Source organism: Palaemon carinicauda, chromosome 31 (genome assembly GCF_036898095.1).
Source record: "Palaemon carinicauda isolate YSFRI2023 chromosome 31, ASM3689809v2, whole genome shotgun sequence".
Taxonomy (NCBI): Eukaryota; Metazoa; Arthropoda; class Malacostraca; order Decapoda; family Palaemonidae; genus Palaemon; species Palaemon carinicauda.
Window position 1 is genome coordinate 7,481,973 of NC_090755.1, and position 16,641 is coordinate 7,498,613.

General features: G+C 43.4%; 1 protein-coding gene across 1 annotated transcript in view; it reads right to left on the reverse strand.

Annotated features, from left to right (window-relative positions):
• The window catches only part of LOC137624247 (Bardet-Biedl syndrome 2 protein homolog), a 110,182-nt gene that overhangs the window by 45,665 nt on the left and 47,876 nt on the right, over positions 1-16,641 (reverse strand). Inside the window, exons 8-9 of the mRNA XM_068354759.1 lie at positions 3,190-3,398; positions 1,661-1,723 (exon numbers count right to left, since the gene is read on the reverse strand). Of these exons, the coding sequence (XP_068210860.1) occupies positions 1,661-1,723; positions 3,190-3,398 (272 nt within the window). The remainder of the gene's footprint in view (positions 1-1,660; positions 1,724-3,189; positions 3,399-16,641) is intronic.

The following is a 16,641-nucleotide window of genomic DNA, read 5'->3' on the forward strand; positions in this document are numbered from 1 at the left end:
ATAAGCTTCAACTGGAGCAGGAAAATGTTGGAAACATGTTTCGAATGGCAATGGGGATCAGATTGGTGTAGGGTCAGCCACCAGATAATCTTAAATTTTACCTAGCAGTAATACTTTATGATTCCAGTTTGGAAGATTCAACAGAGCACGATTCTGAAGCTGACGAAGAAACACGAGAAGAGACCAACTCAAGTGAGATATCTCCATTTCAATCTTTGAGAAAACTTATTGCAGAATTGGATCAGAATAGATTGGCACAGGTAAGGCCTGACAATTCTTATTCTCTGAGTTGTCGAATGTTGCTGCTTTTAGGACGACCCATGCTATGAAGATTAATATTATCACAGAGTGAATTAATTCTTATCACAAGAAGGAAAAAGACCTACTAATTACACTTTCCATCTACTCGTAAGACTTCACCTCCAGCAAAAATATCCGCTAATCTATAAAACAAATCAATTTCCAAACCTTGCTCTTACCCCTACAAAATCTAATTCTCTTAATTTCATTATCAATGTGAGCACAAGGAAGTCCTTGAACACAGTTTTTTTTAGTTTATTGACTCAAGAGGTATGTTTTCTTGTGAACAGAATAAGGAGTATGGTAGAAACTTTATATTTTCCAGTTTCTATATTAGAGGTAATTTCAAATTTTATGGCAGAAAAGTTTGCAGATCACCCAGATCTTAATCTTATTTTAAATTATTCAACATGTTTATAAAAAAAACCTATTTTGGATGAGTCTTTGGAGGTTACTATGGTGCTTGTAAATTTTGTTGCAAAACCTGGAAAATGACTGAATTTAACGCACTGATATGCAGACGACTTTCTTCTGCTGAACATACGCCTGATGCGACCAGATCAGTCAAGTGTGTAACCCACCCTTCCTTTTAAGCATTCTAGAAAAGTTGCATGTCTGGAAGTAGGGAGTCAAGAAGGACTCTTTCGTGAGGTTATCTTCATCCAATTACCAGGTAAGATCATGCCATACCTTCCACTGGGACAGGATGGCTCAGGGGATACCTGGAGACCAACCAGAGATCCTTCAATTATTGCTGAAGGGCTCTCTGTTGGAACGAGCTTCCCCAACGTGGAAAGGTAGCTAAGAAAAGACTTCCAACGCCAAACTAGAAGTAAAGGTAAGAAGATCATCTTGACTTACTCGAATGAATACCTGGGGATCATTGCACAGTCCAAGACACATGGTTTTGAACTGCTACACTTTTCCATTGAGGAGGAAGCAGAGGTACTTCAAAGAGGACTGAAGAATGGGTACATGGAAGTATGCATTATTCAGATCCAATGAAAGCATGGAGTCTGCTTCCTTGATGGAACTCAGTTCGGACTGTACAGTTTCCATCTTGAACTTCATTTATTGTACAAACTGGGTCAGGGGAGAGAGGTAGATGGCTGATCTCCCGCCCCCAGTTGATTTCTTCACCAAGAGGAGTCGACTGTAGAAACCCAATGATCTATCTTGAACAACTTTGGATGCATTTTCCTACAATTAATGGCAACAGGAGAGGGGGAACGTGAATATCAGCATCACCCTCCATCTCCTCTCCTCTACCTACAGCTTAAGTGAAGTCATATTCTTATTAAAGGATGATTTGTATTACATGTGGGAACAAATACTGTCAACATATCTTAAACCTAATTACCGGTTTATTCTTATCTTCATTCCCCATGTCAATTGCAAGTCCAGTTTGAAGCTGCGTATTTGCCTGAAAGAAAAAATTACATTTAGTTATAAAATACATACAATGATGAAGTGATAACCATTTTTCTTTCTATACCTTTAGATTTACTATCCTAATATGCACACTACAAGAAGTGATTCTTGAATACCCAAGGTCAATAAAGCAGCATTAATCAAAAAGTACTTGAATACTGTATGTATATATAAACATAAAAGAAATATCCACAACTGTAAAGTATTACCTTTACCGTTACTCAAAAGAACAATTACAATACTCCTTTTACTCATTATTTTGAAACCTTTCAATCAAACAAACCTTTATACAATGAAACAATCATTCCTCTCACCTCTTTTTTGGGGTTTCTCCCTCAATCAAACATACAAACCACGGTCAACCAGTGTATCACACTACCAACTCCATTCTGCAGCACCTCAATTTTAATTCCACCAATTCCTGGTGTCTTTCCTTTCTTCAGCTTCTAATAATTACCTTTTCTACACTGCCCATAGTCCCCTCTACAACTATTCTCAGTCTCATACTAACCCTTTCAAGCCTTGCATTATTTAATATCCTCTCTTCTATACACTAAATTCAACAAATCTTTGAATAACTCACTCCATCGACCCAAGAATGCATTCACATCCGACTTGTATCTTTTGATTCATGTTTATATCCTTAATCCTCTTACTGAATTCATTTCTTCATAAAAAAAAGCATCTCTCCCCCTGAAGTAACTATCAATTTTTCATACTGGCTACCATTATTTCTTTTGCTTCAGTCTTTATTACATTATGCATCCTCTTGCATATCTGCTCCTGCACCTTAAATATTCTACTTATTCCACAACTATACCTTTCATGTCCTCATCACATCACTTAACATCTTTAATCTCTCCTCTCCCCCATCTCATACTCCCAAACAATCCCTACAGTCCCATCGTGGAATTATCAAAACTCCCCATCAACACCTTCATCTGTTTTTTTTTACCCTAACGCATAGTTTTAGCATTTTATCCTTATATTTTCTTAGTGTTTCACTCTTATCTAACTCACTAGTCTTAATTATACTGGTAACCAAATTTCCATGTCCCTCTCAAGTTTATAGCCACATCAACCTTTGTTTGAACCAAATAATGCCAAGGTAGAACTCAAGCCATTCCTCTCATCACCCTTACACCCATCAACTTTCTCTTTCATCCAATCTACAGTAACAATCTACCAAACTCTCTTCATTAATTTCTCTTCCCCAAATAGAGTATACTTATTTATGTTCTTTGAAAACCTTATATTTCCAGCTAACAACAAATCTTTTCCAAGCTCTCTCAAAAAAAGATGTCTTTAACTATCAAGTTGTTTATCTCGGTATGGAAATTTTCTTTTCCATACAACAAAGCAATAGTGTAACTATAGAAATATTTGAATCATTATTTTGAAAAGGAACTGCTAACTTAGACCTATAAAATTTTCTTACAAGTTTTCAAGTATACTTACAGGTATAATTCCAACTTGGTCACCTGCAGTTGAAGGTTTACCATATATAATTTCCCCAGATGATCCCATTCTCTGGTTTTCCTCATAATTTCTCAACTCCATTAAGAGTGTGTGGCGCCTCTGACTCAACTCCCGTATTGTCTCCTGTTCAATGTTTACATCCATCAAAGAATATCGACTTTCAGGGGATGAGGGCTGATATCCTCTAACTGAAAAGATATAAAATAAATTACCACAAAAAACTATTAATAGATAAAACTTACAATTACAGATGAAAATTTTTTCCATATCAAATACTGGTCAAATTTTTCTAAAGAACTATAATTACAAAAAGTACTTGAATATGTATTCATGTACTAAGTTATCTTTTACCTAATAATAAACAAAATTCTAAAGTAAAACATTGTTAAATGACAAAATGGCTAGCAAGTACGAGATAATCTGGACAGCAAGTGATTGCACAAACAAATATAGATATTCATGTTTAAAAAGTCCTACTATTAGAGTGTGTTAACTACCCTATTGGGCTAACATACAGTATATGAATTGTGCAGACCATATCAGACAAGGATCTTACATGAGATTAAAACATGTAAAATATCTGATTGTACTGTGGAAAAATACAAATTATCTATAGTTTATAATTTGGAAAAAATGATATTTTCAATTTAAAATAAACTTTTGAATATACTTACCCAGTTAATATATATATAGCTTACGTCTCCGACAGTTGACAGATTCCAAAAACTCGCGAGCGATCGCCATGAAGGCTGCCGGGTGTGCCCACCAGCGCCGACTATCAGCCAGATACCGCATATACTTCTCCATAAATTCAGTTCTTCTCAGTCCGTAGGGTCTCTATCTGGGAGGAAGGGAGGGCCTTTAATTATATATATTAACCGGGTAAGTATATTCAAAAATTTATTTTAAATTGAAAATATCATTTTTAAATATTAAACTTAGCCGGTGAATATATATATATAGCTGATTCACACCCATGGTGGTGGGTAGAGACCAGTATTAAAACAATAAAGGCGTATATGCTCAAGAGTTTTTGACAAATATTCAAAAAACAAACTTAAATATAAGTACCTGATAAGGAAGCTGACTCTGATGAATACTTTGACTCATTAGTCCGCTATCCTTATGAAGCCCAGCGATCCTCTCAGGATGCTGAAAGACTTCTAGAAGCTGTTATAATCAGGGTGAACACCCCTACAACAGGACCTCATCAATACCCTTAATCTGGGCACTCTCAAGAAACAATATTTTGACCACCCGCCAAATCAAAAGATTGCGGAAGACTTCTTAGTCTCCCGTACAACCCAAAACAATATTAAAAATTTCAAGAGAAGATTAAAAGGATATTGGGATTAAGGGAATGTAGTGGTAGAACCTTCACCCACTACTGCACTCGCTGCTACGAATGGTCCCAACGTGTAGGAGTCCTCATAAAGAGTCTGGACATCTTTTAAGTAAAATGAAGCGAACACCGACTTGCTTCTCCAAAAGGTCGCGTCCATAATACTTCTAAGGGATCTATTTTGTTTAAATGCTACTGAAGTTGCTACCGCTCTAACTTCATGAGCCTTAACTTTAAGCAAATTACGATGCTTCTCACTTAAATGAGAGTGTGCCTCTCTAATCAATAGTCTAATAAAATAAGACAACGCATTCTTCGACATAGGCAAAGAGGGCTTTTTAACGGAGCACCATAAGGCCTCTGAAAAACCTCACAGCGGTTTAGTTCTAAATAAATAAAATTAAGAGCTCTAACGGGGCACAGCACTCTTTCAACTTCATTCCCAACAATCTCAGATAGACTGGGAAGTTCAAACGATTTAGGCCATGGACGAGACGGAAGTTCATTTTTGGCCAAAAAACCAAGCTGAAGAGAGCATACTGCTTTATTAGCGGAGAAGCCGATATTCTTGCTAAAAGCATGTGTCTCACTAACCCTTTTCGCGGAAGCCAAGCTTACCAAGAAAAGAGTCTTGAGGGTAAGATCCTTCAGGGAGGCCGAACTTCAACGGTTCAAACCTATCTGACATAAGGAACTGCAGGACCACGACCAAGTTCCAAGCAGGAGTAGAAATATGACGCTCCTTGGAAGTCTCAAAAGACTTAAGAAAGTCTTGATCTTTGTTATCAGATAGATCCAAATTTCTATGCCTGAAAACAGAAGCTAACATGCGTCTGTAGCCTTTAATGGTAGATGCAGAAAGGGAGTGACCATTTCTCAGATAAAGCAGAAAATCTGCAATCTGCGCTACAGAGGTACTGGAAGAGGAAATAGAGGAGGACTTGCACCAATCTCTAAATACCTCCCATTTAGATTGATAAATCCTAATGGTAGAGAATCTTCTAACCCTCGCGATCCCTCTAGCTGCCTCCTTCGAAAACCCTCGAGCTCTAGAGAGTCTTTCGATAGTCTGAAGGCAGTTAGACGAAGCGCGGGGAGGCTTTGATGAAATCTCTTTACGTGAGGCTGACGCAGGAGATCCATCCGCAACGGTAGACTTCTTGGAACGTCTACTAGCCATAGAAGTACCTCTGTGAACCACTCACTCGCGGGCCAGAGTGGAGCAACCAACGTCAACCTGGTCCCTTCGTGAGAGGTGAACTTCTGAAGAACCTTGTCTAGGATCTTGAATGGTGGGAAGGCATAGATGTCTAGGTGAGACCAGTCCAGCAGGAAAGCGTCTATGTGGGCTGCCTCTGGATCTGGAACTGGAGAGCAGTAAGTTGGGAGCCTCTTTGTCAGTAAAGTCGCAAAAAGATCTATGGTGGATTGACCCCATGTCATCCATAGCTTCTCGCACACAGTCTTGTGCAACGTTCACTCCATGGAGATGACTTGTCCTCTTCTGCTGAGGCAGTCCGCTAAGACATTCATTTCTCCTTGCACGAATCTCGTCAAAAAATGTTATTTTCATTAGTAAAATAAATTTTTGAATATACTTACCCGGTGATCATATAAGCTGTCAGCTCTGCTGCCCGACAGAAAAACCTAAGGACAAAATACGCCAGCGATCGCTATACAGGTAGGGGGTGTACATCAACAGCGCCATCTGTCGAGCAGGTACTCAAGTACTCCAAGTAAACACAGAACCAATTTTCTCCTCGGTCCACTGGGTCTCTATTGGGGAGGAAGGGAGGGTCCTTTAATATATGATCACCGGGTAAGTATATTCAAAAATTTATTTTACTAATGAAAATAACATTTTTCAATATTAAACTTAGCCGGTGATCATATAAGCTGATTCACACCCAGGGGGGTGGGTAGAGACCAGCATTATATGTTTACATTTAAGAGCTAAGTATTTTGTATTTCATTTTAGCAGTTATTCAAAATAACAAACATAAAATAAATAAGTACCTGGTAAGGAAGCCGACTTGAACAATTACTCTGCCTTTTTAAGTACGTCTTCCTTACTGAGCCTCGCGATCCTCATAGGATGCTGAGCGACTCCTAGGAGCTGAAGTATGAAGGGTTGCAACCCATACTAAAGGACCTCATCAAAACCTCTAATCTAGGCGCTTCTCAAGAAAAGAATTTGACCACCCGCCAAATCAACCAGGATGCGAAAGGCTTCTTAGCCTTCCGGGCAACCCAAAAACAACAATAAAAAACATTTCAAGAGAAAGATTAAAATGGTTATGGGATTAAGGGAATGTAGTGGTTGAGCCCTCACCCACTACTGCACTCGCTGCTACGAATGGTCCCAGGGTGTAGCAGTTCTCGTAAAGAGACTGGACATCTTTAAGATAAAATGACGCGAACACTGACTTGCTTCTCCAATAGGTTGCGTCCATTATACTCTGCAGAGATCTGTTTTGTTTGAAGGCTACTGAAGTTGCGACAGCTCTAATTTCATGTGTCCTTACCTTCAGCAAAGCATGGTCTTCCTCATTCAGATGGGAATGAGCTTCTCGAATCAAAAGTCTGATATAATAGGAAACTGCATTCTTCGACATAGGTAAAGAAGGTTTCTTAATAGCGCACCATAAAGCTTCTGACTGCCCTCGTAAAGATTTAGTTCGTCTCAAATAGTACTTAAGAGCTCTAACAGGGCATAAGACTCTTTCTCGTTCATTTCCGACCAAATTAGAAAGGCTTGGAATATCGAACGATTTAGGCCAAGGACGAGAAGGAAGTTCGTTTTTGGCTAGAAAACCAAGCTGTAAGGAACATGTAGCCGTTTCAGATGAAAATCCGATGTTCCTGCTGAAGGCGTGTATCTCACTGACTCTTTTAGCTGTTGCTAAGCAGACGAGGAAAAGAGTCTTCAAAGTGAGATCTTTAAAGGAGGCTGATTGTAGTGGCTCGAACCTTTCTGACATAAGGAATCTTAGTACCACGTCTAAATTCCAACCTGGTGTGGCCAAACGACACTCCTTCGAGGTCTCAAAAGACTTAAGGAGGTCCTGTAGATCTTTGTTGTTGGAAAGATCTAAGCCTCTGTGACGGAAGACTGCTGCCAACATGCTTCTGTAACCCTTGATCGTGGGAGCTGAAAGAGATCTTTCCTTCCTTAGGTATAAAAGGAAGTCAGCTATCTGAGTTACAGAGGTACTGGTTGAGGATACTGATACCGACTTGCACCAGCTTCGGAAGACTTCCCACTTCGACTGGTAGACTTTAAGAGTGGATGTCCTCCTTGCTCTAGCAATCGCTCTGGCTGCCTCCTTCGAAAAGCCTCTAGCTCTCGAGAGTCTTTCGATAGTCTGAAGGCAGTCAGACGAAGAGCGTGGAGGCTTGGGTGTACCTTCTTTACGTGTGGCTGACGCAGAAGGTCCACTCTTAGAGGAAGTGTTCTGGGAACGTCCACTAGCCATTGCAGTACCTCGGTGAACCATTCTCTCGCGGGCCAGAGGGGAGCAACCAACGTCAACCTTGTCCCTTCGTGAGAGGCGAACTTCTGCAGTACTCTGTTGACAATCTTGAACGGGGGGAATGCATAAAGGTCTAGATGGGACCAATCCAGAAGAAAGGCATCTATATGAACTGCTGCTGGGTCCGGGATCGGCGAGCAATAAATTGGGAGCCTCTTGGTCATCGAGGTTGCAAATAGATCTATGGTAGGTTGGCCCCACAAGGCCCATAGTCTCTTGCATACATTCATGTGAAGGGTCCATTCTGTTGGGATGATTTGACCCTTCCGGCTGAGGCGGTCTGCCATGACATTCATGTTGCCTTGAATGAACCTCGTTACTAGAGACAGGTTTAGATCTCTTGACCAGGTGAGGAGGTCCCTTGCGATCTCGTATAACGTCATCGAATGAGTCCCTCCAAGGCTGTGGTGTTGTCGGAGTTCACCTCCACCACCTTGCCTAGAAGGAGAGACTTGAAGCTTCTCAAGGCCAGATGAACTGCCAGTAGCTCCTTGCAGTTGATATGTAACGTTCTTTGATCCGCGTTCCACGTGCCCGAGCATTCCCGACCGTCTAATGTCGCACCCCAGCCCGTGTCCGATGCGTCCGAGAAGAGAACGTGGTTGGGGGTCTGAACAGCCAGTGGCAAACCCTCTCTGAGGTGAATGTTGTCCTTCCACCAAGTCAGTGAAGACTTCATCTTCTCGGAAATAGGGATCGAGACCGCTTCTAGCGTCTTGTCCTTTCTCCAGTGAACAGCTAGGTGAAATTGAAGGGGTCGGAGGTGCAGTCTCCCTAACGCAATGAACTGGTCCAGTGATGAAAGCGTCCCTATCAGACTCATCCACTGTCTGACTGAACATCGGTCCTTCTTTAGCATGTTCTGGATGCATTCTTGGGCTTGACTGATTCTGGGGGCCGACGGAAAAGCCCGAAAAGCTTGACTCTGAATCTCCATTCCTAGGTACACTATAGTTTGGGATGGGACGAGTTGGGACTTTTCCATATTGACCAGGAGACCCAATTCCTTGGTCAGATCCAGAGTCCACTTTAGATTCTCCAGACAGCGACGACTTGACGAAGCTCTTAGAAGCCAGTCGTCCAAATAGAGGGAGGCTCTGATGTCTGCTAAATGCAGGAATTTGGCAATATTCCTCATCAGTTTCGTAAAAACAAGAGGCGCCGTGCTTAGGCCAAAGCACAGGGCTTGAAATTGGTATACAACCTTCCCGTAAACGAACCTTAGAAAAGGTTGGGAATCTGGGTGGATGGGGACGTGAAAGTAAGCGTCCTTGAGGTCTAAAGAGACCATCCAGTCTTCCTTCCTGACCGATGCTAGAACCGACTTTGTCGTCTCCATGGCGAACGTCTGCTTTGTGACAAAGACATTCAGAGCACTGACGTCTAGCACCGGTCTCCACCCTCCTGTCTTCTTCACGACTAAGAAGAGACGGTTGTAGAAGCCCGGGGATTGATGGTCCCGGACTTTGACTACCGCTCCCTTTTGTAGTAAGAGAGACACCTCTTGCTGCAAAGCTAGTCTCTTGTCCTCCTCTCTGTACCTGGGAGAGAGGTCGATGGGAGTTGTTGCTAGAGGGGGCTTGCGCAAGAATGGAATCTTGTACCCCTCTCTGAGTAACTTCACAGATTGTGCGTCTGCGCCCCTGTTCTCCCAGGCCTGCCAGTAGTTCTTGAGCCTGGCTCCCACTGCTGTCTGAAGAAGGTGGCAGTCAGACTCTGCCTCTAAAGGACTTGGAACCTTTCTTCTTGCTCCCACGTTGACCTTCGGCACGAGCACCTCCTCTGCTGGAGGCTCTGCCACGAAAGGGCGGAATGAACATTGACGCTGGAGTATCCATCCTGGGTCTAGACACGGAGGGCAAAGGGGTGGCTTTGCGTGCGGATGACGCAACCAGGTCATGTGTGTCTTTTTGAAACAAGGAGGCAGCAATCTCCTTGATCAACTCCTCAGGGAAGAGGCACTTCGAGAGAGGAGCAAACATAAGCTCCGATCTTTGACATGGGGTTACTCCAGCTGACAAGAAGGAGCAAAGGTGTTCCCGTTTCTTGAGGACCCAGGAAACGAAAGAAGCCGCAAGCTCACTAGAACCGTCCCGTATGGCTTTGTCCATGCAGGACATTATGAGCATGGAAGTTTCCTTGTCAGAAGGGGAGGTCTTCCTGCTCAACGCTCCCAAACACCAGTCCAAAAAGTTAAAAACTTCGAACGCTCTGAATACTCCTTTCATCAGATGGTCTAAATCCGAAGGAGTCCAACAAATCTTGGAGCGTCTCATGGCCAGCCTGCGGGGAGAGTCTACAAGACTTGAGAAGTCGCCCTGGGCAGAGGCAGGAACTCCCAAGCCGAGAACTTCTCCCGTGGCATACCAGACGCTAGATCTGGAAGCAAGCTTGGCAGGGGGAAACATGAAAGCTGTCTTCCCAAGTTGCTTTTTGGACTGCAACCAATCTCCCAGCACTCTTAAAGCTCTCTTGGACGAGCGGGCGAGGACGAGCTTCGTAAAGGCAGGTGCGGATGACTGCGTGCCTAAAGCGAACTCAGAGGGAGGAGAGCGTGGTGCTGCAGACACAAACTGATCAGGATATAAATCCTTGAACAGTGCAAGCACTTTCCTAAAGTCCAAGGAGGGAGGCGTGGTCTTGGGTTCGTCGATGTCCGTGTGCGGGTCGTCAAGATGTGCAGCGTCGTCAAGATGTGCAGCGTCGTCATCATCAGAGAGTCCATCGTCTGAATGTTGAGGAGGAAGCGGCAAAGGAGTAGGAATCAGCTGGTCGGCTGAGTCCGGCAGCACGGGTGCATGCGTGACTGCACTGGACGCAACGTCATGGAACTGTTGGTCAGTCTGTGAGCTGGCAACAACCATAGCTGTGTGGGGACGCAAAGCTTCTACTCCTGACTGTCTAGTCTGCTGCGGGCGAGTAGCGGTAACCACAGTGGGTTGCGGAGGTTGACGCACAGCGTCAAAACAAAGCAACTTAACTCCACCCTCCTGTTGTTGTGGTAACTTGCGAACGTCAACGGAGGGTTCCGTGCGTCGGTGAACGTCAACGTGCGGCTGGCAGGGTACACTGCGCATAGGTGGTGGAACTCTCACAGCTGGAGTGCGGGAGACGGTAGCCTCAGCGTCTACTGGACGCACAACCGTGGTTGGTTGTAGGCTAACGGGTGCAGCGTCAACCTTCTCCGCACGATACTCCTGCATAAAAGATGCTAACTGTGTCTGCATAGACTGTAGCAAAGACCACTTAGGGTCTACAGCAGCAGGTGCGGCAACAGACGGTGTTACTGCCTGTTGCGGTACCACTTTGCCTCTCTTAGGAGGTGTGCAGTCATCGGAAGACTGCAGCGAGTCCGAACTGACCCAGTGGCTACACCTGGGCCGTTGGACTTGCGCGGAAGGGACCTTGCGTTTGAGAGGCCGTGAGACCTTGGTCCATCGTTTCTGGCGTGAAACCTCTTCCGCAGACGAGGAATGAACGGGCTCTCTCGTCTTCTTGTGGGTGGGGCGATCTTGGCAAGATACGTCCGAAACCACGGAGGGAACGTCTGTCCGCTGATTAAAGCCTGTCGAACCCTTTGGTCGTACGACATTGCTTCTCCCCTGGGCTTGGGAGCTTGCAAGAGGTCCCGGACTGGGAGGACGACAGGCACGAACAGACGCACCCTCATGCGCAACACTAACACTTTTCACAGCACTACCACTCACTTCACTTCCCACTGCACTCTTACCCTTCAACTCCCTGACGTCTGCCATGAGTTGGTTGCGGTCACTCGCCAATGACTCGACTCTCTCACCCAGAGCCTGGATGGCACGCATCATATCTGCCATTGAAGGTTGTTGAGTGCTAGAAGGGGGATCAGGAGTAACCACTACAGGGGAAGGAATAGGTTGTGGGGCATGGGGAGAGGAAAAATCAACTGAGCGAGACGAACTCCTCCTGACTCTATCTCTCTCTAGCCTACGTGAATATTTCAGGAATTCGAGAAAATCGAATTCCGAAAGCCCAACGCATTCCTCACATCGATCTTCCAATTGACAGGTTTTACCCCGACAATTGGAACAAATGGTGTGAGGATCGATAGAGGCCTTCGGAAGACGCCTTGAACAGTCCCTAGCACTACACTTCCTGTATTTGGGGACTTGAGAAGGGTCAGACATCTTGAATTAGTCAAAGGGGGAATTCAAAATCTATCCAAGTCGTCAACAAATAATCCAAAATTCAATCAAAGAATGCAAGGAAGTATTGAAGATAACCTCTGCAAAGCGAAAGCTAATAACTAGAAATGAGTACTTCACCAAAAGTGTGAAAATCAATCCAGTAAGCAACAGCGTATTTAGTAGGTCTTGCCGGTGGCACGACAGAGAGAAAATTGGTTCTGTGTTTACTTGGAGTACTTGAGTACCTGCTCGACAGATGGCGCTGTTGATGTACACCCCCTACCTGTATAGCGATCGCTGGCGTATTTTGTCCTTAGGTTTTTCTGTCGGGCAGCAGAGCTGACAGCTTATATGATCACCGGCTAAGTTTAATATTGAAAAAGAGATGTTTCTTGCCTTAAATGGAGTTTCTTCTGATCCGTGGACCAAAGACCCGAGCATTCCAGACTGTCCAGTGGCGCTCCCCAACCCAAATCCGATGTATCTGCATACAACACATGGTTTGTGTTCTTGATCGCAAGCGAAAGACCTTCTCGAAGTCTGATGTTGCTGTCCCACCAAGTCAGACATGTCTTGACTGAGTTGGAGATTGGGATAGAGATACTCTCTAAGCCCTTCTCCTTGTTCCAATGGTTTAGATAAAATTGGAAAGAGCAAAGGTTGAGTCTCCCCAGAGAGATAAACTGCTCCAGCGATGAAAGAGTCCCCACGAGGCTCGTTCAAACTCTTACAGAGCAACTGTTTTTCTCTTGCAAGTGACGGACTTTTAACAGAGCTTGTTCCATTCTTGTGGGAGACGAAAAGGCCCGAAAAATTCGACACTGCATCTCCATCCCCAAATAAAGAACAGTCTGGGATGGAGTAAGTTACGACTTCTCTACGTTCACTATGAGACCTAGCTCCTTGGTTAGGTCTATGTCCATTTGAGGTTCTCCAGACAGCCATTTAATGACGACGCCCAGATTAGCCAGTCATCAAAATAAAGGGAGGCTCTGATCCCTGAAAAATGTAGAAAGCTTGCTACATTTTGTATGAGCCTTGTAAAAACAAGAGCAGCAGGACTGAGGCCGAAGCCCAGTGCTCGAAATTGGTACACTACTTTCCCGTCCACAAACTTCAGACATTGTTGAAAGTTTGGAGGAATCGGGATGTGGAAGTATGCATCCTGAAGGTCGAGAGAGACCATCCAGTCGCCTTCCCTTACTGCTGCCACATGACATAATTTGTACAGCAATACATTGTCCGCTGGAGAGACCTCCTTACTTAAGGCTCCCAGGGACCAATCCAAAAAATTAAATACTTCAAACGCTCGAAAAAATCCTTTCAGGAGATGGTCTAGCTCTGAAGAAGACCATAAAATCTTGGAGCGTCTCATGGCTAGACGACGAGGAGAGTCCGCTAGGCTTAAGAAGTCTCCCTGGGCAGAGGCAGGTACTCCCAAGCCGAGAACTTCTCCTGTGTCACACCCGACACTCGAGCGAGAAGCTAATTTAAGAGGGAGGAAAAGCAAAAGCAGACTTTCCTAAACTTCTCCTGGATTCCAACCAGTCTCCCAGTAAGAGCATGGCTCTCTTGGAAGAACGAGAGAGAACTGACTGGTCGAAGAAAGTCATGCCAAGAGTAAACTCGAATGGCGGAGAACGTGGAGCAGCCGTTACAAAATGAGTAGAACAAAATTTCCCTAAAGAAATTCATAATTTAAAAACAAGGGATTGTTGGACAACCCTAGATTCCTCCTCTTCTGAATGAATCCCCAAAGGTACATTAGTTGAAAGGGGGTCATCAACTTCTTCAGAAGGCACATCATCTAATAAATCTAAAGTCTTGCGAGAAGGAGCTTTATATTCAGAATGACGTGAAGGAAAAGCCTGACAGGCTACATCAACTTGTATATGAACAGAAGTTAAAGTTGGAGGGTCGATGTCACGTTGTGACTGCAGAGAAAGTTATTCTACTACACGTCGAGACTGAAGTGACTGACGTTCAAACGTCACGTAGTAACAGCGGTGACTGCTGTACGATGCTAAATCGTGACTTCGGTGACTGACGCTCGACGTCACGTCGTGTCTACGGTGTCTGCCACTCAACGTAACGTCGTGTCTGCGGTGTCTGCAGCTCAACGTCACGTTGTGACTGCGGTGGCTGACGTTCAAAGTCTCGGCGGAACTGCAGTGACTGCTGATCAAAGTAATGACTCGACTTAACTGACTGTCGATCAAAGTTACCTCGAGATTTATTCTCCGCATCTCGTTGAACAGCAAAGCTGACACTAGGGATAACGTCAGCGTGACGAAACAAATCTCGTTTAGAAGGTTGAAGACCTGAATCACGTATCCCAGAACCGTGACATACAACAAGCAAAGGATCCTTTCGCACAGGAACAGGATCGTAAGCTTTCATTAAAGAAGAAAGCTTTAACAGCATATCTTGCAAAACACCCAACTTCGGATCAACCGCACTCGGAATAGATCGTGACGTCGGAAACGTCTGTACATGAACGTCATCGCTATGAACGGGACTCTCATGATGACTACATCTAAGACGTTGATCTCATTCTGAAGGAACTAATTTACATTTCAACGGTCTCGAAACCTTACGCCAAGGTTTTTTAAAAGACGAATCAACGGAAGACGAGGAGAACTTCGTCTCTCCTGTCTTATGGTAAGGACGTGCTTGAAGAGCAACATCTGATACCTTTGAGGGAACGTCTGTTCGTTGGTTTACACCTCTCACTTCCTTAGGTCCTACGACATTCCTTCTCCCTGGGGCAGGGGAGCCTGAAAGAGGTCTCGGACTAGGCAAGCGACAAGCACGAACAAACGAACCCTCCGCAACACTGAACATGTTTTTCGCACTTTCTTCACTGACACTCACATTTTTTAATAATTTCACAGTAGACATGAATAAAGCTGATTTCTACCTGAAGCACGCAATTCTCCCTTAAATCAAAAGATTAGAATTGCGAAAAATGTCGTATAATGTAAGCTCATTAGTACAAAATGAATCACACATGCAAAAATTAATAAACATATATATAGAATAAAACAGAAATATATAAAGTTAAAAAAGATCAGTGACATGGAAGGAGACTAAAACTAGATCGCTAAGGACTACGTTTTCAATCTCTCACCGTACAGTGCCTTGGGATGAGAATAAAAACTAGAACGTTTTATCCTCTCTCTCTCTCTCTCTCCCCGTACAGAGACTTGGGACGAGAGTAAATATCTGAATGAGAATAAAGATTTGGATTGTTCTCTCTCTCTCTCTCTCTCTCTCTCTCTCTCTCTCTCTCTCTCTCTCTCTCTCTCTCTCTCTCTCTCTCTCTCTCTGTCACTCACAAGAGACTTCGTCAATAAAAGGTTACTGTATTTGACTAAAGGAAAATACTAAAAGGACTAAGAAATTGAAAATTAACATGTTCCTTTAAATTAGTATTTAAAAAACTTCAGTTTATAAGAAGAATGAACAAAAGGTCAAAATCGATTTACTCTTTCTGCAAAGTGAAACCGTGATTTTCTCTTTCTCTATCGTAACGATAGAGTGCAAACTGCGTAGCATAAATAAACCAAACGTTAGTTCATCTTTGAAAACAGCACGAAGACTATTCAAAGAATAAATTTCTTAAAATATTTTCTAAAAATATTCATCTCATCAATCTAAACAAATATAAAAGTTGAATGGGCTCAACGTTGTTTAACTTCGTTTTCCAAGTCAGTACCGCCTACAAAGAATAGGCATAGGTCGCTTATAAACAAAAATATAAAATTTATCTCGGTGTTTAGTATAAATGGAAAGCGAATCGAAGAGGCCTAATAAAGGCGGGTGAGATATAAAATATATAGAGGTAAATCTATAAATATCAACAATAATTTATAAAGTGATAAAATAATTACCAAAAGCCTTTAACACACTTCCGTACACTGAGGGAAGGGTCGGCCATCTTTTCTCTATGGAAAATCCAGAGAGAGATTAAAAAAGCAAGGGTAAAAAATTTTTCCCTCCTTTCAAAAGAATTTCTTTTGAAGATCGTATTGCTTGAGAATAATCCAACACGGCGAAAGCCATAAAACCATGAACAAGTACTTCACCAATCAGTAGAAACTTGAGGTTAAGCGCGAGCGGAACCAATGCTGTCACTACCACCGACAGAGAAGAACTGAATTTATGGAGAAGTATATGCGGTATCTGGCCGATAGTCGGCGCTGGTGGGCACACCCGGCAGCCTTCATGGCGATCGCTCGCGAGTTTTTGGAATCTGTCGACCGTCGGAGACGTAAGCTATATATATATTCACCGGCTAAGTTTAATATTTAAAAAAAGAAGGCTTACAATTTTCTTGAAAGTGAACAGCTCAGATTTGACTAGAGTTAACTATACCAAACTACAGCTGCCAGAC